Genomic DNA, 24,967 nt, shown 5'->3' on the forward strand with positions numbered 1-24,967 from the left:
AGGAAGATGCTCTAAATTCAGACATAAGATATTTACTTGTATTTTCTTCCAAATAATTTAAAACAGCTTTAATGAGATATAACTCACATGCCTTAATATCATAACATATAATAATATAACAATATAAAACCTACTAATAACATATAAAACCTACCATTCAGAGGTTTTTAGATTTAGGTTTAGGTTTTTAGGTTTCTATTCATCATCACGATTAATGATTTTTTAGATCATAGAACACTTCCATTATCCCCCAAAAGAAATAACATACTCATTAGCAGACATTCTTATCCCTTTCTTCCTCAACCCTTGGCAGCTAGTAACCTATTTTTTTGTCTCCACAGGTTTATTTATTCTGACATTGCAGAATCATATAAATAGAATCTATGAGCTTTTGTAACTTCTATTTAACATAATGTTTTTCTTAAGCAATGTTTTCAAGGTTCATCTGTATTGTAACATGAGTCAGTACTATGCCATTCCTTGTTATTGCCAAATACTTTATTGTATGGACATAGCACATTTATTTAATCTGTTCATCAGCTGATGGATGTTTGGGTCACTTCCACTACTTTTTAAAAAATATTTATTTATTTGTCAGAGAAAGAGCACCAGCAGGGGGAGCAGCAGGCAGAGGGAGAAGCAGTCTCCCTGCTGAGCAGGGAACCCCATGCAGGACTTGATCCCAGGACTCTGGGATCTTGGCCTGAGCTAAAGGCAGGTGTTTAACTGACTGAGCCACCCAGGCATCCTGTCCTTTTTTCACTTTTGACTGTGAACATTCATGTATATGTTTTTGTATGGATATGTATCTTCATTTGTCTTGGGTCTGTATCTAGGAGTGGAATTGCTGGGTCATATAATAACCCTATGTTTAACAATTTGAGGAACTGCTAAACTGTTTTCCAAAGTAGTAGCATCAGTTTACATTCCTACCAGTAATGTATGAGAGTTCCAGATTCTTTGCATCCTCACCAAAGTTTGTTACTGTCTATCTTTTTATGATAGTCATCCTAGTAGGTGTAAGATAGTATCTCATTATGATTTTTATTTCATTTCCCTAATAGCTAATAGTATTGAGCATCTTTTCATGAGTTCATTGACTATTTGTCTATGTCCTGACATCCATCTTCTTTGGAAAAATGTCTACTCAAATCTTTTGCCAATTTTGTAATTGGGAGTTATTTTATCATTGAGTTGTAAGAGTTCTTACAACTCAATGTGTTTGGAATACTAGACCCTCCTTTATCAGGTATCTGATTTGTAAATATTTTCTCCACTTCTGTGGGCTGTTGTTTTACTTGCTCAATAGTATCATTTGCAGTCCCAAATTTTTAATTTTCATGAGATCTAAATTACCTTTTGTTTTGTTTTGTTTTGGTCACTTGTGCTTTTGGTGTCTTGCCTAGAATCCATTGCCTTACTCAAAGTCACAGAGATTTACTTGTGTTTTCTTCTAACAGTTTTTCTAGTTTAGCTCTCACGTTTAGGTCTATTATCAATTTTGAGTTAATTTTTGTATGTAGTGTGAGGTAGGGATCAAACTTCTTTTTATTGTCTGTGGCTTTTGAGTTGTCTCTGCACTATTTATTGAAAAGACCACTCTTTCCTCATTGAAAGGTTTCTGTGCTCTTAATGAGAATCATTTGCTTGTAAATGTACGAGTTCATTTCTGGACTCTTCTATTAGATTAATCTATGTGTCTGTTCTATGCCAGTTTCACACTGTCTTGATTACTATAGTTTTATAGTAAATTTTGAAAATGAAAAATGTGAAATCTCCAACTTTGTTCTTTTCAAAATTGTTTTGGCTATTCTGAGTCTCTTGCATTTTCATGTGAATGTTGTGTAGGTTTTTGAAAAGTAGTTTTATATAAGTTTTGCTTCATCTAGGATTTATTTTGGTTCTTGAGGTAGATATCTAAATATAATTTTCCCCAAGTAATGAACCATGTTCTCATACAGTGTATTAAATAATATATGCTATCCTCACTAATGTCTAAATGAGATCCTTATCAAATACTTAAGTATTTAAATATGAATTTTTACCAAATTAAGAGGACAGTCTTACTTCATAAAACAGTTTAATTTCACCCAATTGCACTGACTAATGAACTCTTGGTGATATTAATACCTTGGAAATTAAAAAAGATTATGTGTGTTTTGAAACGGCTTAATCATAGGAAAGATTTACTTTCTCTTTCTCTTTTTTTCCCTGCTTCTTCCAGGAATGAAGTTGGTATATGTGCATGATGACTCAGAGAGCCTTGCTGATGACTTTACAGTCCAGTTGTCAGATGGGAAACATAAGATATTAAAAACCATTTCAGTGGAGATCACCCCAGTTAATGATGAGAAACCAACGCTGAACAAGTAAGCTCCCTGAAAAGAGTCCCTTTCAGATGTTCTAGAAAATTTTGTGGTCTGGAAGACTAGGTGCAAATGTCATGTGTGTCTTCCAGGGAGAAACGAGACTTGGACGGCTCTTGTCTATCAACTCATCCCACCTACTCCTAGAACTTTTAGTTCAAATGTTCATGTAACATCTCCCTAGTTATTTGATTTTCCTCTTAAAGTTCTAGTTAGTGGTAAATAATTAAGAATGACTGAGCCTATTGTATGGAATGAAGAGTGTCCTAGGTATTTAAACACCTGTACACACACACACACACACACACACACCCCAAAGTGCAATAGATTATGTATAGACTTAACTAACGTGATAATATTAACAGTAGACAGTCCTTCCATGGATTCGATCAAACTTTTAACCTGGAGTGGCTGAGTTTAACATATAAATGCCATCGCTTTTGTCATCGAGGTATTTCATGATCCACCAGTCCTCTGTGTTCCATCAGGGTCAATACTCTTTTCCCACCTGGTATCCAAATGATCCCTTAAATGATCGTTTAAAAATTCTGAGCTGATTAATTGCAAACCATCTCGGTGACTCCCTCTGTAATTGATCAGTGTGATCATAGAGTAAAGCGTCTTTGTCAGATACGCTCCAGCCATGGTTCGTATTACTGGCCACCACACACAGCTGTACCAGGGCAGAACTTGAGGAGGCCCATCTGTCTGGTGCTGGACGCGGAGAAGTGTCCGCTTCTTTTGATGATCGTTTTTTGGAGGATTGCATCTCAGACATCAGTTCCACTAAAAGTCCGCAGCAGAACTTTCTGTTTTCTGGGATCTAGCTGGACTGTTGGACTGGGATGACCCTGATTTATAAAAATGAAAATAGGAAGGGTATTGTGATAATTAGGAAACCCCCCCTTTTTTTTTAATTTTAAAGATTTTGTTTATTTATTTGACAGAGAAAGAGATCACAACTAGGCAGAGAGGCAGGCAGAGAGAGAGGGAAGCAGGCTTCCTGCTAAGCAGAGAGCCCGATGCGGGTCTCAATCCCAGGACCCTGGAATCATGACCTGAGCCGAAGGCAAAGGTTTAACCCACTGAGCCACCCAGGTGCCCAGGAACCCCCTTTCTAATGACCTCACTGTATCTAAGAGAGTGGGAGGGAGGGGCAAATGGGTGTTTATTAACAGACACTGTATTGGATCTTTTAATGGACATTTCCTTAAATCCTCACCACAGTTATGGGAAGTAGGTATTATCCTTGCTCACAAAATTAGACCAGACAGGTCAAATAACAGGGTGTCACTCAACTCTGATTTCCTGTTTCGTGATGCATTCTTTTTTTTTTTTTTTTTTTAACTAACATATGTATTATTTGCTTCAGGGGTACAGGTCTGTGATTCATCAGTCTTACACAGTTCACAGCACTCACCATAGCACATACCCTCCCCAATGTACATCACCCAGCCAACCCATCCCTCCCAACCCCCTCTACTCCAGCTACCCTCAGTTTGTTTCCTGAGATTAAGAGTCTCTTGTGGTTTCTCCCTCTCTGGTTTCATCTTGTTTCATTTTTCCCTCCCTTCCTCTATGATCCTCTGTCTTGTTTCTCAACTTCCTCATATCAGTGAGATCATATGATAATTGTCTTTCTCTGATGACTTATTTCGCTCAGCATAATACCTTTGAGTTCTATCCACGTCATCTCAAATGGCAAGATTTTTTTTGATGGCTGCATAATATTCCATTGTATATATTTACCACATCTTCTTTATCCATTCATTTATCGATGGACATCTAGGCTCTTTGCATAATTTGGCTCTTGTGGACATTTCTCCTATAAATATTGGGGTGCACGTGTCCCTTTGGATCACTACATTTGTAACTTTAAGGAAAATACCCAGTGGTGCAATTGTTGGGTCGTAGGGTAGCTCTATTTTCAACTTTTTGAGGAATCTCCATCCTGTTTTCCAGAGTGGCCGCAGCAGCTTGCATTCCCACCAAAAGTGTAGGAGGGTTCCCCTTTCTCCACATCCTTATCAACATCTGTCATTTCCTGAAAAATATGGACCGGTTCATGAATTTGCATGTCCTCCTTGCGCAGGAGCCATGCTAATCTTCTCTGTATCGTTTCCATTTTAGCTTAAGTGAGCACTGTCAACCTCTTTGTAAGTGGGGATAGTAACAGTATCCTTTTCATAGGGTGGTTGCAAGGATTAAATGAATTAAAATATGTAAAAGTATTTGAAAGATTGGCTAGTACACAGGAAGTGCTCCTAGGTGCTAGTTATTATCATTATTAGGAGCTATTCTCACCCTAAAACCACGAAGATGACCCAGTTCCTCATTTATTTCAGTGCCAATCTATTTGGAAGAATAGTTTGTGCTTTGTCCATTTCTGCCCAACCTCTCCCACTTTATTAAAGCTGCTCACTTAAAAGTTATCCTTGGCCTTCCTACTGAATTGAATGGCTCGTCTTTCCTTGCTGGACCTTATTAGAGCATTTGCCTCCATTTCTTTGGTATACCTTCTAGATGCTATAGTAGATGCTTCCAGAGTTCTGGGCCATGCTCCCTCAGCCCCCTGCTCCGTGATTGTAGTTGCTCTCGTGGTGGGACACATCAGGCTCACTGTCAGGGTCACATTACCAGTGCCATGGTTCATCACTGCATTTGCCATGTTGCTCAGGGCTTTCTGTGAAGCAGCATTGGCTCATTTGGCCCATTTGGTCCAGACACAGCAAAAACACTCTGACAGTAGCTCTCAACCTATGGGAGCTAGTGCAGAAGTAAATGTCCCACACTCCCACCCTTCAGAAGCACAATTTAAAAAAAAAAAAAGATTTTATTTATTTGAGAGGGAGAGAGAGAAATAGGGGGATAGAGAATGGGCAGAGAGGAGAGGGAGAAGCAGACTCCCCAGGAGCCTGATGCAGGGCTTGACCCTGGGATCATGACCAGAGCTGAAGGCAGATGCTTAACCAACTGAGCCACCCAGGTGCCCCAGAAGCACAATTTTTTTTTTTTAATAATTTGGGGGTTTATTTATTTATTTAAAAAAAGATTTTATTTATTTATTTGCCAGAGAGAGAGCACAAACAGAGGAAATGACAGGCAGAGGGAGAGAAAGAAGCAGGCTCCTGTTGAGCAAAGAGCCCGATGTGGGACTCGATCCCAGGACCCTGGGACCATGACCTGAACCGAAGGCAGAGGCATAACCCTCTGAGCCACCCAGGTGTCCCCCACCAGAAGCACAATTTGAAGCATACTCTCTATGGTTCTTCGAAGGATCCCCAGAAGCCCTGAGTCCATAGCCATAAACACCTTTCCTTGCCTTACTACTCCTGCTCTGTCTCGCTCCTTATTCCTCTCTCTTGTATCCTGGAATCACTTCCCAAATAAATCACCTGCACCATTGTCCTTGTCTCATGGTCCCTTTTGGGGTAACTCAGACTATGACATACTGCCCTCTCCTTTGGCCCCTCTGATATCTAATTCTGGTAACTTTCTCCCATGAGCTTGTTATCTTCTTCATCACAAGGGTTCCTTCCTGTTTTGATTAATCCGCTTCTCTCAATGGCACCACTCACCTCCGGAATCAACCAGTCAGCTGATTCATTAGCCTTCGAGAGGAATGGGATTCATATCTTCCAGGAAAGAGGTGGGCAAAAATCACCTCCTTCTGTCAAGGCAGATGTCAGCTCTGGAGAGGCAAAAGAGTCACCAAGTACAAGAGGTTAGAAGTGAGGTGTCCGGGCTCTGGCTTATCAGCAGAGAGCCTGGAAGCTACTAGAACACCAGTTGATGCTACTGAAATGTCCTTTATCTGCATCCCAAGGAAACTTCATCGGTTTTTATGGGAAACCAAGCAGTTAGGTTGGACAGCTTTGGGCCTTGTGTGGTGACCCAAACTGAAAGCCAGAAACAAAGGTGGAAAGAAATCCCTTCCTCACTTGGGTGAGACCAGAGAAAATGGCCGTATTGGCTGGGAGAGGAGTAGAGGACAGTAGCAGTATTTATAGCGAAAGCAGCAGCTGCTCATCCCTGCCGCGTCTTCAGGGGCTAACCTGGCAGGTGTAGCACTTGGAAAAAACAATCGCTGTGAAGGGAATGCTGTCTACCTGGAATGTTATCAGGGAAGGGGAGGGTAATGTAGGGGGCCATGGATGGCCTAAGTGTCACCGAACTCGTAACAATGCTCGTAACGGTGCTTCAAAAAGGTACCAGAACCTGGGGGCCTAAGCCAGTCAGTCTCTTTAAGTAAGTTTTTATCTGTAAAATTTGAGTGATACTGTCTTGCTCACTTATGTCATGGAGCTGTTGTTGTAGCAAGTGAAATATTGGAAATAAAACCGTTCTATAAAATAAATTACAACAGAAGACGGCGAAGTGCAATGCATAGAAACAAGCAGAAGTCTTTAATTACTTCACACCATGTTCCCTGTGACTGCCTTTTAGGGCTTTGACGTATAAAGTGAAATGAGAGCCTGTTTCACGAGCCCGACTCATCATTTTCGGTACCTTGGATAGGGAACAGCATTCCCTAGCTGTTGAAGATTGCGAACTGTGATAGTCCTTGTGAATGTGCCCTGCAGAAGCGATGCCTTCTATTTTCCTATCAACCTAGACATCTTCCTTTCTACAGGAAGGCTGAAATTACCATGAAAATGGGTGAAACGCGTATTATTTCTAGTGCCGTGCTTTCAGCCATAGATGAAGACTCACCCAGGGAGAAGATTTACTATTTGTTCGAAAGGCTTCCCCAAAATGGGCAGCTTCAACTTAAGGTTGGTGGTCTTTTTACTGTTCTTTTTCAAAACTGGTGTAGCAGGTATACATTTTCTTAGTACACAGATTTCTATAACTGAAGCTATTCTCTAATAACCATATTTTGCCCAGAGGTAGAAAATTTAATTTTCTTAGTTTGGGGTGAACTTACATCATGCTAAATTTTCTTACTCGACTCGGCAAATTCAAACACTTTCAAGATTCTTCATTATTTCGCCTCCACTGGGATCACACCTAAATTTTGGGAGTGTGGGGTGGCTGGGGTAAAGCAAGTTGTCTAATTGCTCATGAGAACCATGCATCCTTTGAGATATCTTCATCCCCCCCCAGATTTAAAAAAAATTTTAAATAGAGTTTATAGAACACTTACTGTGGATATTAACAACCTGATTCTGAAGTTTGTATGGAGAGGCAAAATGCACAATATAGTGAACAAACAGGAAAACAGAGTTAGAGGAATGGGACTGTCTGGCTTTAGGACTGACTATAAAGCTGCATTAATTCAGGTAGTCTGGATCTTATGAAGGAACAGATGAATAGATCAATGAAATAGAATAGAGAACCCAGGAGTAGACCCTCATGACAATACAGTCCACAGATCTTTGGCAAAGGAGCAAAGGCAATACAATGGAGAAAAGATAGTCTTTTAACAAATGGTGCTCACCAATCTGATTCAGACTGTGCTTGATGCCCAAGGAGGAGCCCAACTCACATGATAGATCAGTCGCTTGAAAAGGTCCCATGAGTAATCCATCAAAATGTTTGTTTGAATGATGGATGACATCTAGCAACAACCATTGCCAGCCATCCCCAATGCGATTATTTGACTGAATGCTTAACTTTTAGTATAATGTCAGCACAGTCCTAGAAGAGCAGTGAGGATTCATTCTGCGTGGAACAGCTTGATTATCTTAGATTGTAGGCACCATAGAGAATCAGAGTGAAGAGCAATCACTGATTTAAATTGAGGTACAGCTGTGTCCTTATTTCATTTCAAAGAGTAATGAAGCAGAAATGCAGTGAGAGCTCACGCATTTGGGTAGCATGGGAAGTGAAGGGTTTGGGGTATGTGGAAATGCAGATGGGTCCAGCTTCCCGGTATGACACCACATCATTCTTTCCCAGCTTCTTTGGGCTTTGCCAAGTTTCTCCAAGACCAGGGACTGGGACTCTAGGACTCCTGGACTTTCCCAAGGGTTCTTGTGTTCTTGTTGATTTTCTGTAGTTTGCACCACTTTGAGGCTGACTCTTATTTTCTTTCTCTTTGGAGGCTTGCAAATGATTTTGTCAAGCCAGAGCCGGCATTTGGGAGTGCAAATGGGGAATTGCATGGAGATGGGAGACAGGAAAAGCTATCTTCTTCTGTATTTACTTTCTCAGAAAGAGGACAAACGAAGAAAGTTAAATAGAAGGCAGGCCATCCGGTTTGAAACCTGAGAGAGTCTGTTTTAAAATCTAAATCTGGAAATAGGTTTAGGATGGAAACACATAATGACCTTAAATATTACAACATAACTAACTTTCACCCAGTGAGCCCTGGGGCGGAACATACCTCTGTACAAACATCAGATGAGCAGATATATTAAAAAAGAGGAAATTTTATCAAAGAGGATGTAAAGAGAAGTGGTAACACAGTGGTGGGGGGGGGCGGTGAGGCATTTTTGCCAGGAGTTGGAGGTCTGTGGAATAATGTGTCAAAGGAAAAAAAAAATTCAAGGATTTAAATTTCTATTTTAGTCTCTTAAACCAGACAAGGAAAAGTACAGGATTATATTGTACAAAAAATTTGTAAGATGACATTTTTCTTGAATTATGTCAAATGACTTTCATGAGCTATTCTTGGGGAAAGTTATGTATCCTCAGAGAATAACAAGAAAATTATTATAAATCAGATACAGATTTATTAATATTGTGTTTTGAATACTCTCAGTTGTCAGTTCCCCCTAGCATAAGAACCTCTTTTAATTGAGGATACCACAATTTCTGCACTGAGTTCGGTACAGAATATGTGCTTAACTGATGTTAGCTTGTTTTTAGGAGATATTGATAAAAAATAATATATGATATTTGCAGTTATGTTTCTTTGCTGACTTGATATAAACAGAATGATCGGGATCTTGTTAATTTTCTCTGGGCTTCAATAAAGCTGGGGAATGTACTGGGGGTAAATACATCCATCCTATTTTTGTTTTATCTAATTCAGATAAGTCCAGTGATAAACCAGTTTGAAAAAATAGGTTTGATTAATTGTATGATGATAGGAACTAAAAAAAAAAAGGAACCCTCAAATGAAACATATTTAATTTTTAAAGAATCAATTTCAGGAGCTCGATTACCCACCTGCTCTCATTAATTGGAATATCTAATCAGCTGTGATTGCTCATGATAAATACCTTGGAAGTAGCGCCACTGTTGAATTGCCACAAGACTGTCACAAATCTTTTGGTTGAAGGTAGTTTTCTCCCAAGGTCTTCATTTGTTTTAATGTATTTCTTTGAAAGGAAAAAAAAATAAGATAAAGTGACAAAAAAATAAATTGAATCTGGAGTTTCCCTGAAATATTATTTCTATTGGAGGCTTACAGGGAGTATAGGAAATATCAATTAACCTAACTTGTAAAGAGGGGCACCTGGGTGGCTCATTGGGTTAAGCCACTGCCTTTGGCTCAGGTCATGATCTCAGGGTCCTGGGATCGAGTCCCGCGTCAGGTTCCCTGCTCAGTGGGGAGCCTGCTTCCCCCTCTCTCTCTCTGCCTGCCGCTCTGCCTACTTGTGATCTCTCTCTGTCAAATAAATAAATAAAATCTTAAAAAAAAAAAAACATAACTTGTAAAGAAAAAAACATGGGTGGCTGACTAACTCTGGCACCTTTCAGATAGGGAGGGACTGGGTCCCTGTCTACCCTGGTATGAAGTGCACTCAGGAGGAGGTGGACCTGAACTTGCTGAGATACACGCACACCGGAGCGATGGATTCCCAGGATCGAGACACTTTTACCTTTTACCTCTGGGATGGTGACAACAGATCACCAGCACTGGACTGTCACATAACCATCAAGGATATGGGAAAAGGTAAAAACATCTCTCTCAACATTTATTGGGACCAAGTTTTAGAACCAGAAGTGAGCTGCTGTAAACACTCAAAGGTTTTCAACTAAATCCTCTTTCCTCCCTCCCTCCCTCCCTCCTTTCCTCCCTCCCTCCCTTCCTTCCTTCCTTCCTTCCCCCTCTCCTCTCTCTACCTCCCTCTCTTTTTGACTTTCTTTCTTCTATCCCTTGTACCTGAAATTCCATCTCTTATAATTTGCCTCCCTGACTCCTCACCTGCCCTGCCTGGGAGCTCTGAGGCTCATGAGAGTAGCCCATTAATTTGTCATTTTTAGAATTTCGAGAGCCTATTGGAAATCCAGCCTTGCCCACAACATGGCAGCCCGGGCTGCTTTAAGAGTCAGGGTTTTCTGTTATAAGTAACATTTTACCAAATCAATACGAAAACTCTAATTTTCTCTTCAGGGAGAGAGTTGTTACTTGAAAAACAAAGTGTCAGGGAAAAAACATTTCCAATATAATAACAAAAAGGAATAAAAACATATTTTAAAATTTAGAGCTCAAAAAAAGGAATTTTGTCATTGAAAAGGTTAGACTGTTGCTCGTTTTCACTGTGAAAGTGTTAATACCAGCTCTCTCAGGGACAGGGGAGAACACGAGGAGATACTAAGCTGCTCTTGAATGAAGCAGACCCATTTGTGTAATGGGACTCAGCAGCCTCTAAGCGGGAGAAGGAGGAGGGTGAAAAAATACTGGGAAGAAAACTCAACAAGGCAAAGTGTAAGCTTTAATGTTACGCAACTCTCACCACCCCAAAGCGTTGCTTAGAGTTTGTGTGAGGAAGGCACAATTCATTTCTTGTTCATCTGCACCATCCCAGAGTCTCTGTATTTTTAGGACCAAGCATATTCTTGGATCTTCGATACATTTTTGCTTGACAGAATGCTTCCCTTTTTGCCTTGCTGCCAGGAAGCTCAGAGGACGGCGATCTTACATCACCTGTATGATCGAGTTCCAACAGTCCTGAATCTTTCTCTTTTCAGTTGCCGTCAGCTTGATTGATTTTGAGACGTTTATTTGGGGTTCTAAAATAACATATTTTATTAGTTTGTTTCCCAGTTGTAAAATATGTTCCTTGAAGATGGCCAATAAGTGACCCTTAGAGAAGCGAGATATGACTGTATGCATTTCTTTCTTTCCGTAAAGTAAAGGCTACTATGTTCATCATCAGTGTATGTTTAGGCAAAATGTAATGCAAGTCCTGTGTCGTGGAGATGGCTAATGTGTTAGGACAGACTGCCCTTGGCTGAGATGGCTAATGTGTTAGGACAGACTGCCCTTGGCTAAGCACAGTGCATTCACGGGGAGGGTTGGGGGGAGTTCTGCTCTACACAACCATCTGGGGATTTTTTCCAACTAGAGGATCCTTCCTGTCTGAAGGCCTTGGAGACTCTCCGGAAGTGAAACACGGAGGAAAATGAGAGGATGCCTGGCCCGGGTTTTGAGGCACCTGTCTTCTGCACCTTCCAGTGTCTGAGTCACAGTCCCATGCCACATTAGGGGAGTCTGAGCAGTGGAAACTCTAGTGGTGCGCCCAGGAAATGAGGCTGGTGAGCGCCTGGCCAGTCTCTGCTGGAACTGACCTGTGATTCTTCTCCTAAAGGATTCATGAAACTTACATCAAACAGATATTTTAACCTGCTAGCATTTTCAGAGGTTCCAGATTCCTTTTCTTTGCTCCTTTTTACATCATGGCGTGTTTTACATCTATAGAGTGTTGTATTTTTTTTTAACTTAGTGTGAATTTTCTCAGGTTGTAGCATAACGAGAACAGTCATTGTTCATCTCTGAATAAAACTACACTGAATATTTAAACTAAACCATAACCCTAACATCGAGCATCTAGATTGCCTCCATTTGAGAGCGATTATAAATAACATCGGGCCTTCCATTTGTTCTGTGGCTTGTGATTTGCACAGTGGCAAAAATGATATGAGTTATCTTTGAGAGAAGCTTAAAGGGACTTCATCTAACAGTTGACCTTGAAACGTACTCTGCTGTCACTGTGCTGAAAAACTGCGTTGAGGGAAAGCCCAGATGCTGTTCCTCCCCTCAGATCCATCTTCTGCTCCTGGTGAAACATTCTGTAGGTGATTTTTATGTCCCGGGCTTTGTTCATCTTGACTCCCAGGAGGCAAGCCCCATCTGGGGCTCAGGTTTTGATTTAAAGTTAAGATGCTCTCTGATTCTTCATTGCACCTAAGTTAGATAGCATTTTGAGTTAAAAGCACCAATAATCTACCAAAAAGACCAACTTAATCATCTGAAACAGAGTTTCTCAGTCTTAAGATTACTGACATTTTGGGACAGATAATTCTTTGTTGTAATAGACTTTTTTTTTTAAAGATTTTATTTGTTTGACACAGAGAAACACAGCGAGAGAGGGAACACAGTAGAGGGAATGGGAGAGGGAGAAGCAGGCTTCCCACCGAGCAGGGAGCCTGATGTGGGGCTCCATCCCAGGACCGTGGGATGATGACCCGAGCTGAAGGAAGATGTAATGATTGAGCCACCCAGGCATCCTGTAATGGACTTTCTTATGCATTATAGGATGTTTGGAAGCATCTCTGGCCTCTACCTATTAGATGACTATAGGAACCCCCATTTATGACCACCAAAAATGTCTACAGACATTACCAAATATCCCCCGGGGGCCAAAGTTGCCACTCATTGAGAACTACTGGTCTCATTGTACTTCCTTGATATTTTATTTTTTTTGTTGTTCCTCATCAGACCTAACATCTTTTTAAATTTTATTGACAATTTGTATTTTTAAATTTAGAAATGGCATTTACTTCACACATATTTCTAGTGTTCAAGTTTGTGCTCTGAAGTCAGATGGTTAGATTACAAATTCTAGCTCCATCCTGTATTTTATTATTTTTTAAAGATTATTTGCTTGCTTATTTATTTATTTATTTATTTGCCAGAGAGAGAGAGAGAGAGAGAGAGGGAGAGAGGGCAAGCACAAGTAGGGGAAAGGGCAGAAGGAGAGGGAGAAGGAAACGGCCCTCTGAGCAGGGAGCCTGATGTGGGGCTCGATCCTGGGACTCCAGGACCATGACCTGAGCCAAAGACAGACGCTTAACCAACTGAGCCACCCCTAACTTCACCTTTGATTAATTGAATCATCATTAGCAAGTTGGTTAACATTTTTCTGTATCTTAGTTTCCTCATTTATAACCTGGGAGATTATATATAGCCAACCTCATAGTTAGTGTGAAGTTTTAAGAGCCTTACCCCTGTGCCTGACATAAATTAGAAGCTCAATATTGGAGTTATGATTTTTTTAAGCGAATAAAGTGAACAAAACTGGATTATCATCCTTAGTTTGTAAAACTGCATCATTCGTCCACATGTGGCCCACGTCTCCTCATTTATGCATTTCATACACGCATTCATTTATTCTCTTTTAAATACGTAATACACTCCTGTGCAACCACCATACAATTCAAGGACTGGAATACTGACCATAATACACATCTGCCCATGGGCTTCTCCCATCCTGCCTTGAGAGCCATCATCCTGAATTCCGTGTACATATTCTTACTGTGGTTTATGGTCTTCTGGGACTTGCTCATGCAAGGGACAAATGGTAACAAGCTACCTCTTTGTTCCATGTGCCTCTAGTTCACTCATTTCGCTACTGTTTACAATACAGTTGTACCATTAGATCAGAGCTCGCTTACATATTTACTTTTTTAAAAGGCATTTGGGGGTGCCTGGGTGGCTCAGTGGGTTAAGCCGCTGCCTTCAGCTCAGGTCATGATCTCAGGGTCCTGGGATGAGTCCCGCATCGGGCTCTCTGCTCAGCAGGGAGCCTGCTTCCTCATCTCTCTCTCTCTCTGCCTGCCTTTCTGCCTACTTGTGATCTCTCTCTGTCAAATAAATAAATAAAATCTTAAAAAAAAAGAAAAGAAAAGAAAAGAAAAGGCATTTGGGTTAGCATTTTCAATGAGGACAGGGCTGCAGTGGCCATTCTGGTCCCATCTCCTGGGGACCAGTGTGTGCAGCTGGAGTGAAGTCGCTGGGTCACGACCAATGTGAATATCCTACTCTTTATAGCATGTTGCCGATCGTATACCCATTTATATCCCTACCAGCGGTATCCTCTTCATCACTTGGTGTCATCAAAATTTTAAATTTTTGCAAATCAGAGAGTCACAACCTGGTTATAACTTCTTGTGATCTTGATTTGTATTTCCACGGTGACTGATGAGCTTGAGCATTTTTTTGTATCTCCGTTGGCCATATGTGTTTCTCCTGCTGTGTCTTATCTCCTCCAGTCTTTTGCCTGATTCTTTTATTAACCATAATTCTATCAACCTTTCTAAACCATAGTAGTTTTGATTTCTACAGTTTGGCCTTTGGATTTTTACCTTTACCTTGGACTTTTTTTTTTTTTTTTTTTAATTTGGGTCTTGACCGCAAGCTCTTCTGCTGTGCAGGTGATATTGTCATCCTTGTGAAACCGCTGGTGGTGTCTAAAGGTGACCGGGGTTTCTTGACGACCACCAGTCTCCTTGCTGTGGATGGAACAGACAAACCTGAGGAACTTCTCTATGTCATCACCTCCCCTCCACGGTTTGGCCAGGTCGAGTATGTCCGCTATCCTGGAGTCCCCATCACAAGCTTCAGTCAGATGGACATAGCAGGACAGACAGTCTGCTATGTGCATAAGAGCAAGGCAGCTGTCTCCCGTGACACCTTCAGGTGAGCCCCAAGGAAACTTTTCAGAACCCCTTCCCTGGATTAATGCTTAGACAGACCAAAGGTGGCAGAAAATGAGTTCTCTTCCAACTCTGACATAGCAATGGTCTTCTGCTGCCTGGATGTACGAAAGGTGGAAGTGTACGATTAATTGGACAATAGCAAAGCAAGAAATTTGAGCCTGTTGTTTAAAAAAAAAAAAAGCACATCTAAATACCAGCTGCTCTCGGAGAGGAATTAAACACCTTTGAGTCCCAGCTAAGGAGAAACTAAGTGAATTTTCTGCTTTTACAGGGTATCTTTTTCTATCTGAGGAAAGGCATTTAGTGGTAAACATTTAGCACAAGCAGACATGGCTTTTTGATGTGATGTATTCCAGGATCTATATCATAAATCATATTGTTATCAAGTGTCCCCATAGAAACAATGTTATAACTGGGAGCTGTATACCTATTTAAGAATTCTATAACAAATCATTGGGATGAAGTACAGTCTGGTGAAAAGACAAAGATACGACATTAATGAAAGTCCACATTCATTTAAAATACTGAAATCTATTTCTAGTCACAAGACTAGAAGGAAGACAAACTCTAGAAGAGCAATCACTTAGCAGTCTCCAGAGCTGCCTGGTCTCAAGGTCCTTGTTAGAAATCCAGATCTCCAGGGCTGGGATGAGAATCTAGGAATCTTGAGGTGCCTGAGAGGATAAATTGGTTGACCATCCAACTCTGATTTTGGCTCCGGTCATGATCTTAGTTTCCCGAGATCTAGCCTCGAATTGGGCTCCACACTGGGCATGGAGCCTGCTTAAGATTCTCTCTCTCTTTCTGCCCCTCCCTGTCACCCATACCTGCCTCTCCCCAGATACCCCACCACTCTCTCTCTCTCTCTCTCTCTTTCTCTCTCTGTCTGTGTCAACAAATAAAAAAAGAACCTAGAAATATTGATTAGACTAGCCTTTGGGGGAATCATTGTACCTATGCAGTCCTGAGTTTTACCAATTAACATGGAGGCCCTGAGACCATTGGTTAATTTGCCATACTTGAAGAGCTTCTGACCCCTAGTACAGTTTTCACTATGTCAGAATACAGCTTCCAATATGGTGCCCAGCTTAGTCAGTAAAACGTGCAACTCTTGATCTCAGGGTTGTGAGTTTGAGCCTCACAATTGCTGTAGAGTTTCCTTAAAAATAAAATCTTAAAAAAATACAATCTTCAAAAGAGCACTATAAATTAATGTAAATGTAGCACTTATCACCATCATATATTTTCTCTCTCTAAACTCTGTATGTTTGCTATGAGAGACATTGTTTAAATGTCAGTAAAGATGATTTTGCATGCCTTCTTGGAATTACGATTTGGAAAGATGGTTAAGATAATTAGCTGTTAAAAAATTGGGGGAAATTTGAACTTGTATTTTCTTTTTTTTTTTTTCCTCTTGACAACATGTCCTTAATAACTAGATAATCATTTGGTTGATCAATATCCAAATAATAATTTAATGTTTGAGTGTTGCTAAGCATTAACTAAAATGTCAGATATGGGGATTCCTTTTCATGCTGGTTCTTTCACCCTAGAAGTAGTAGAGTTGTAGACATTACACTCTCTACCACTGTGTGTAGACTGTGTAGACACAGTCTTGGGGTCAGTTACCACCTTCATTACTTACCACTCTGTGGTCAAATCACACTTCCTCCTGTGCTCTTGTGTCCTCTTTGTGAAAGGAAATGATGCTTATAGGACATGTTTTGCAGGGGTGATGGGGGGTATAAATGGGTTTATGCATGTAAAGTACTTAGAAAAATATGTGGCACATAAGAAGAATGAAATAAGTATTAGCTGCTCTTACTACTACTATTATTATTGATACTATTGTTCTTATCATTGTTTATTATGTTCTTTCCTTGGCCCCTTTTTTCTGACAATGTTTACAGTACCAAGATTAATCTTGGAGGAAAGAAATTACAAAGAAGAGTTATGATTGTTCTTTCTTCCCCTGTTACTTATGGAGGTTGGATGCTTCTTGGCTTAATCAATGTATATCAGATTTAGGGCTTTTAATTTTACACCCATTTCTGGAACTGCTTACTCCTGTCCATTCCCACTTTCCCCGGTCAGTGCCCATGGGAGAGTCTGTGGAAGACGTTAATAACCATTTGGAGGAAACAGTGACCCCGCCAATGAATAAATATAGATGTTCGGAAATCAAGCTTAGATATTAATCAGATGGTGTTGAGGAGTAGAGAATGAATTACAAAATTTCTGTACGTGAGGATTGAAGATACTCTAAAAATTTCCTAATCCACATTCATAGAAAGTCATACAAGATGACATTTTAGAAATCATTTATCCTAGGAATTTTTAATTTTATTTATTTATTATTGTTTTAGAGGGAGAGGGGCAGAAGGACAGGGAGAGAGAGAATTTAACAAGGCTCCACGCCCAGTGCAGAGCCCGATGGTGGGCTTGACCCCACGACCCTGAGATCATGACGTGAGCCGAAACCAACAGTCGGATGCTTAACTGACTGAGCCACCCAGGTGCCCCAAGAATTTTTTAAATATTTAGATCTTGAAGAGATTTACTGGGAAGATTGATAAAAATACATTCTTGACTCTCACTCCAGAGAGATGACTCTGCTAAATCCAGTCTTGGGCCAGAAATCTGTATTTTTCAAAGCTCTCCAGAAGATTCTGAGGCAGTCTGGACTAGCAATCACTGGTCTGGTCCAGTCCATTGTTCCAAGAAAATTCTATGGAGATTTGAGGATTTACAAAAGCCCTCTTGGGGCCTCCCGGAGACAGAACATGAAGGAATTGAATTGGTGAGGCTCTGGGACCCTCACCCCAGTTTACTGATAAAGCTTTCGGGGTTTTTTTAGTGTTTAATTGTTGTTTTTATGTTTTGTTTTGTTTTTATTGTTTTTAGTTTGTTTTGTACGCTGGGCTCTTGGGCAGGATTTTCTTTTAGCAAAAAGCCTGTGGCTCTATTTCTCAGAGTGAGTAATTTGGGCTAATAGTTACACAAAGATGCAAAATGACCTGGGTTGGTACAGGGAGAATGCAATAAGTGACAGGGAATCCAGAGTAAGAAACTACTCCCTTGTCGTCCTGTCAATCCTCCTTATTGTTTCAAGAAAGAAATCTCAGGCTGGGGCTCCTTTGGTTTCAACAGCTCTTCAATGTTCACTGCTTTCCTTTTTAACAGACAATACTGGCCTTGGGTTCCAAGCCATTGGACCACAATTCCTAGCTAGAATTAAAAACATCATTTTCTTGCATTTATTTCTGCAGTATTTATGGGATTAAGTTTTTAGTAGTAAATATTTTCAGCTTTTCTAGTTAAAAGATTTTCTCTTAAATACATTTGTTTAACTACAAGAGTGAGTTGATCTAAAGCAAAATAGTAATAAGAGTATAGGTGGTAGAAGAATACGGCAAAAATTATGAAGATGTTGTTTGAACCTAGGAAACAGGGGTCAAAAGACACTGATTTAGTCCAATCCCTTCATTTACGCAGAGGAAAGCTAGTATTGCTTGAATACCTGTGATGTGTCAGGCAGTGTGCTAGACTTTTTTGTCCATCATTTTCCTTAAGCCCTACACCACTACCTTGAGAGAGATGATTTGGTCCCATTTTATGCATGAGAAAACCAAGATTCCAAGAGGCATAGAAAGTCATCTACATTGTTGTCACTGAGTATCAGCCAAACTGTGGAGAAGATCTCATTTTTAAGAGACTTTTTTTTATTGTACCAAAAATTCATGGAGAAAATGCACCTGTGGGAAGAAACCTCCTCAATGTGTCATTCTGATGTTTGGCCAGCAGTCTGACATATTTATAATGGAGGAGCCTAACATCTGCCCCAGACCCATGTTTTAATCTTGTCATTTCACTCCCCCACTCATGGGCTGCCGTGTTGTTTGTCAGGTGGATCTAACCCAAAGCTGAGCGCTGGTCTTAATGAAAGTGTGCAATCGTGGTGCTTTTAAAAATTAAATAGATGCAACCAGTCTAATCACCTCAATTTATGTTGCTTGCTGTTAAATCTGGCAAGGAATTTGGCTGGGTAGAAGAGATAAATTCTGTGGCAGAGAATGTTTTCCCCTTTCTCTTTTTAATGTAAGATATGGCAGCATTAATTAAACGGGGGAGCTTAATGGTCAGATCTTACCTTCTGCAAAAATATTTTGTGAATCATAAATTTCTCCTGCATTGTTTGGTGCTGCCGGCCTGGAAGAAGGATTTGGCAGCACATTCGAGGACAGATGACACCAAGTGATTAGCAAGCTGACTTCAGCGGCTGGCAGCCGGGGACTAAAAGAACATGCTAATGTCCTCCATTTTGACATGCTGGCTGGACTTTTTTTTTTTTTTCCTGAGGAACTGGCTCTATTTATGATTCCATTTTTATCTTTTAAATGCCATGACAGATGGCAGATTCTTCAGCCAACTCTCTTGCCAGGAAACGCAGAAAGCCTGAATGCACCACCGTAATGGTGAAATCAGACCAGGCAGGCACCCCAGACAAATCTGAGAGCCATTCCCCAAATTTCATGAGGACAGTGGTCAATCCTGGTGGTGTCTCTTTTCAGGGAGGCTAAATAGGGGAAATGAAACAAAAACGGATCCACAGAAGAAGCTGCCCCCTTGATACCACCAGCTTCTTAACCTTGGAATGGACGCCATCGTCGCAATGGCACTGTTGTTTCAAAACTTGAAAATAGATCTGGAAGGTTTCTTCAGGGGCGGTGGGGGAGAGCATTTGGAGGATCACCTGGTCAACCTTGGCGGACGCGAACAGCACTGACCTTGGTGCCCTTGTTCTGCTAGGCTTGTTTTGACTGGGAAGGCAACCATGACCGTTCACCCTGTCTCCCTCCGATAATTTGACTAGTTTCCACTGTTACTCGTGAAAGTGGAAGGAGGTGTTTGATCTGGTCACGTTTAGAAATTTCATCCTTTTCGCCACTGGTTTATTAGCTTTCCGTCAGCACAGACAGCTGCCTCGGTGTCCCAGCTGGGAACACTGGCCTCAGTAAACATATTTCTTACTCCTATATGGTCCCTGGCTTCCCTTGCCCTCAGTCCCATCTGTCTGATGGCAGGCTGCCGATTTCCGACGTGGTCAGCTCCCCATCATCGGGCAGGGAGGAGTCTGAGATGGACAGCCTGAATCTGAAGACAGCTTCAGTGTCCTCACGCAGGTCATGCATTGGTAGATAATTACGGCCATCCTGAGGCCGAGCTTCGAGGTGTTTTCAGAACTCAGTCTCCATTGGGGAAAGTCAGAATGCGCCCCTGTGACTCACTCCAGCCCCCTTGACACTCCTTACCTCTGATCCCTGTCTCACCCCTCCTTTCCCTTTTTTTCTCCACCCATATTTGACATGCTTTTAATGGGGTACACATTCCTTAATTTCTCTGATTAATACTAATGCTAAAAATGCATGTCCTTGGGGGCGCCTGGGTGGCTCAGTGGATTCAGCTGCTGCCTTCCGCTCAGGTCATGATCTCGGGGTCCTGGGATCAAGTCAGCAGGGAGCCTGCTTCCCGCACCGCCTCTGCCTACTTGTGATCTCTCTCTGTCAAATAAATAAATGAAATCTTAAAAAAAAAAAAAATGCATGTCCTTTGGCTTAAATTTGTGCTAAACTATAAACAGCTGATTTAAAAACTTTCCACAACAGCACATTGTGAGATAGGGGTCTGATAGTCTGATAAGGAGTAGAGACCCACTCTATTTGAAGTGGGAGGCGTGAAGCATGTTTCTGGAAGGGTGAAGTGGAGAAAAGAGAAATTGCAGACACTGAGAGAATGCCTCGTCTCCTCTTTTTTTTTTTTTTTTTTTTTTTATTACTTTGGGTTAGATGATAGGCTCCAGCAAAGGAGAGCTGAAAAAGTAACAGGAAAACAACGGAATAAAAGCATAATTCCACGAAAAGCTCTCCCTAAGAAATCATTATTTTCTTTTTTCTTCTTTTTTTTTTTTTTTTAGATCATGATTTTCATCTTAAAAATGCAGATCACTTGACATTTGAAATTGCCAAAGGGACTAATAAGTACAAAGATGAAGAACACACAGATATTTTTCTGGCTGTGTTTCCTTTTGCTTTTTCAAAAATAACTAATTTTGTAAACACTCATGATACAGCCATGAAATTGTCCTATTTGCTTAGAACAGACTTAGTAAACATTTAGTTTTACAAAAGAACAGCTGATTGTTTTGTTTTAAGGAAATTGTGATTTTGCTCAGTGTACAGTTCTAAAGCTAGAATCTTGATCCAGACTGTAAAAATAATGCTATGGAGAGAAAAAAGAAAAACGGGTTAAATTCTTTATAAGTCAAGTTGTGTGAAATGTCAAAAATTTGCTTTATTTGTAAAATTCCACTTAGTGAGTTCACTTAGCAGAAAGGAATAGATTGGTTTTTCTTTGTATGACATTGTATTTTCCTTGTAGGCAGTCTTATCAACTAGATAATTAGAAAGCTCAAACATTTTAGCTTAGCCTTCAAAGTAAAATCTGTGCTCGGCCAAACTCCTGTTCCTTTCCTGTCTGTCCAGCTGCTCCTTTCTCTGAGCCCTCTGCCTCAGGCAGGCTGGTTGACTGTTTGTGCTCCTACAACCTGGTTTCAGGTTGTCTCCTGTACAAAGGCAAAGCAATCAACCCTTTAACCCTGAAGGACAAGACACATTTTACAAAGAATAAAGAACTTGTCAGTCAAATTTGTCAGATTAGCAAAATAAATATAAACCTCGTATCTTCTCTAGTTTAAAAAAAAAAAAATCCAAAGAAAATTCTTAAGTAATTCCAGGTTATATTCTACTAAAACATTTTTTTTACATCTGTGGAATATAAGAGTATCTCCTCCATGAGTATTTCTAACAACCACAGTACATGGAGAAAAACTAACAGATAGAACTCCAGGATTATTTCGAAGTACACCTCTTTGGTCTATGGTGAATTCATCAACTCCACTGAGAGCAGTGATTAGCTAACTTCTTGGAGTTTCCATACTCCCAGTTGCCCTTCAAGTCAAATATACACATGGACACGTTCTAAAGATCATTTTGATTGGTTTTCGTGTTGCCCTTGGCAGCGGTGGGTGGACTGTGATTTAGTGATCAATGAAATCAAAAGCACATTATGGTATCACAAATCCAGGGGTGTGTGAGAGATTTTGTCTACCTTGAGTTGATATCGTTTGAACTTTCTCTCTAGCATTCTGTGGTGGTGCTCAGGTACCACAAGTCTGTCTTTGTGGTTTGTTAAACTGGCCTGTATTAAAAACCCTTTAAGAGCAGGAGGTGTGGGATCCGGAATCCTAGTTCCATTCCCAGCTTTGTCTCCTATCTGCCTTATGATCTCCCACTACATCTGTACCTTTCTGATATATGTATTTTTTTCTTTAAATTAGGTAAGTAATCCTTGTCTGGTGTAACTCCCATATATATTGTAAGGGGCAAATAAAGAAGCACAAGAAAAATTTGAGGGATTAGAGCATCATATGATGTTTTAGAGTTAGATGATCCTTTGCAATCATCTGGTCTAATCTTTTACTTTCTAAAAGGGTAAAAATGAGGCCCGGGGAGGGGAGATGAGTTAGGCAGGATTATATTATGACTGAGTAATATGATCTGCTCTTAAGAAATTTACCACAAAGGGATGCCTGGGTGGCTCAGTCAGTTAAGCATCTGCCTTCAGCTCAGGTCATGATCTCAGAGTTCTGGGATCAAACCCCACATCAGGCTCCCTGCTCAGCAGGAAGCCTGCTTCTCCCTCTCCCACTCCCCCTGCTTGGGCTCTCTCTCTCTTTCTCTGACAAATAAATAAAACTTGAAAAAAAATAATAAATTTACCACAAAAAAAACAGGAATAAAGTGAAATTGCTAAAATTAATCACTGAATTGGCCCCCAATTATGTCTTAAAAGCTTACCTCATTAAATGTCTACAAAGAAAATGTCTACAAAGAAAATGTCTACAAAGAAAATACAATTGAAAAATTATAAACATATAAAATGAATGTACTCTTCCAACTCATGCAAGAAATCTACTAAATTCTACCAAAAATCTACCAAAAATTCTACCAAATCTACTAAATTCTACCAAAAATTCTACCAAAAATTCTACCAAAAATCTACCAAAAATTAGGAATTCTACTAAATGTTGACGAGCCTGAGAAATACCACTGGCAGAATGAGGCTGTTCTATCACATGAGTATGCCACATTGTTGAAAAAACACTTTCGGGTGTAGAATGTTGTAGGTAATTTGTGTGTTACTTCGTGACTGGTTTAAAGGATAGAACGATATCCTTCTGAAGGATCTGCCCTTGGGCTTTCATTTGAGTTCCAGCACAACATGTCTTTTAGTAAAAGGTGTGTATTATTATCATTTCATTCCAGTAGATTCCACAAGATTCCATGCTGAAGGCTGCCCTTGCCTCTCTTTGCCAGATTCATCATCAGCAATGGCCTGCAGACCAAACACGAGGTTTTTGAGATCATACTGGAGCCTGTGGATAGAGCCTTACCTGTGGTGACCAGGAATAGGGGGCTGAGACTGGCTCAAGGGGCCACGGGCCTGCTCTCCCCTGACCTCCTCCAGCTGACTGACCCTGACACTCCAGCAGAGAACCTCACCTTCGTGCTGGCCCGGCTCCCGCAACATGGCCAACTTTACCTGCGGGGGACTGTGCTACTTCAACATAACTTCACTCAGCAGGATGTGGACAGCAGGGATGTGGCCTACAGGCACCTGGGAGGGGACTCCCAGGCTGACTGCTTTACCTTTGTGGCCACAGATAGGACGAACCAAGGCTTTGTGGTGGAGGGAAGAGTGGGCCAAGAACCTGTTTCATTCGCCATCCAGGCAAGTATGATGAGCCCATTGGTCATTGCCGCATATGTAGAGAAAACAACTTTCCTCCATTCCTTCCTTCTTCCTTTTTTTTTTTTTTTTTTAAGATTTTATTATTTATTTGTCAGAGAGAGAGCACAAGCAGGAGTGGCAGGCAGAGAGAGAGGCAGACTCCCTGCTGAGCAGAGAGCCTGATGCGGGGCTCAGTCCCAGGACTTTGAGATCATGACCTGAACCGAAGACAGGCGCTTAACCAACTGAGCCACCCAAGCATCCCAACCTTCCTTCTCTTATTCAAATATGTACTGTGGGGTAGGTCTACAGCACGCCAGGCATATTGATATGGACATATTAATGCAAGGCTTATGCATATGGACAAGACAGTTGCAAGAGTCCAGGACAAGACCAAAAGAAACAGAAAACATGGGCTTTGGAGTCAGACTTGACTAGGCTGGAATTTATTGACTAGGTTTGTCATTTATTAGCTGTATGACCTTAAGGGAGTCCTTTAGCTCTTCTGATTCAACCTTTCCTCCTTTGAAAACCATGCCTTACAGCATTGTGGTGAGAACAAAATCAAATTAGATATGGCAGGCACTAGTATATTGCCTGAAATGTAGTAGATATTCAATATCTTGTAACTACTGTTGTAATATCTAAGTGTTCTATTATGACGATACCTATTGGTTCGCATCATCTGGTAGCTTTTCAATGGTTTTCGATTGAATACGTGAAAAGTACAAGGCAGCATCAATATTACACATGAAATAATGACGGGAAAACAACTGTAGTAGCTGCGAGGGTTAGAGCATTATCTGTGGGCCGGACCCACTTCACATAAAGCTCATTTCCTTCTCAGGAAGAGGGGAGTTTTATTATCTGCACTTAATAGGTGTTTAGGAGTTCACAAGCTCAATAATGTGATCAAAACCATATAAAGACCCATGGTCTTTCTGACCCCCAGTTCTGTGCCCTTCCTCTGGCACTGCTCTGCCACAGTTATATTGACTATTAGGATGATTTGGGGAGGGCATAAGGTGTTTTTCCTTTTTTAATCAAATTCATCACCCTTGACTCCACTTTCTTTGGATGTAGTTTATCCTGTTCTACACACTTCTGCCAACCGTAGAAGAGATAAATTTACGTGT

At 40.7% G+C, this 24,967-nt stretch overlaps 1 protein-coding gene and 1 non-coding gene across 3 annotated transcripts in view; one reads left to right on the forward strand and one right to left on the reverse strand.

Annotated features, from left to right (window-relative positions):
• LOC122917592 (FRAS1-related extracellular matrix protein 1-like) overlaps nucleotides 1-24,967 on the forward strand; it is a 78,859-nt gene that overhangs the window by 12,178 nt on the left and 41,714 nt on the right. For both annotated transcript variants that reach the window (XM_044265636.1, XM_044265637.1), the window contains exons 4-8: nucleotides 2,225-2,369; nucleotides 7,000-7,141; nucleotides 10,017-10,212; nucleotides 14,697-14,961; nucleotides 23,417-23,831. In XM_044265636.1, coding sequence (XP_044121571.1) covers nucleotides 2,225-2,369; nucleotides 7,000-7,141; nucleotides 10,017-10,212; nucleotides 14,697-14,961; nucleotides 23,417-23,831 — 1,163 coding nt within the window. The remainder of the gene's footprint in view (nucleotides 1-2,224; nucleotides 2,370-6,999; nucleotides 7,142-10,016; nucleotides 10,213-14,696; nucleotides 14,962-23,416; nucleotides 23,832-24,967) is intronic.
• LOC122917866 lies at nucleotides 4,414-4,516 on the reverse strand. Its single transcript, XR_006386493.1, has one exon. It is a non-coding gene; the product is annotated as a U6 spliceosomal RNA (small nuclear RNA).

Source organism: Neovison vison, chromosome 9 (assembly GCF_020171115.1).
Source record: "Neovison vison isolate M4711 chromosome 9, ASM_NN_V1, whole genome shotgun sequence".
NCBI lineage: Eukaryota > Metazoa > Chordata > Mammalia > Carnivora > Mustelidae > Neogale > Neogale vison.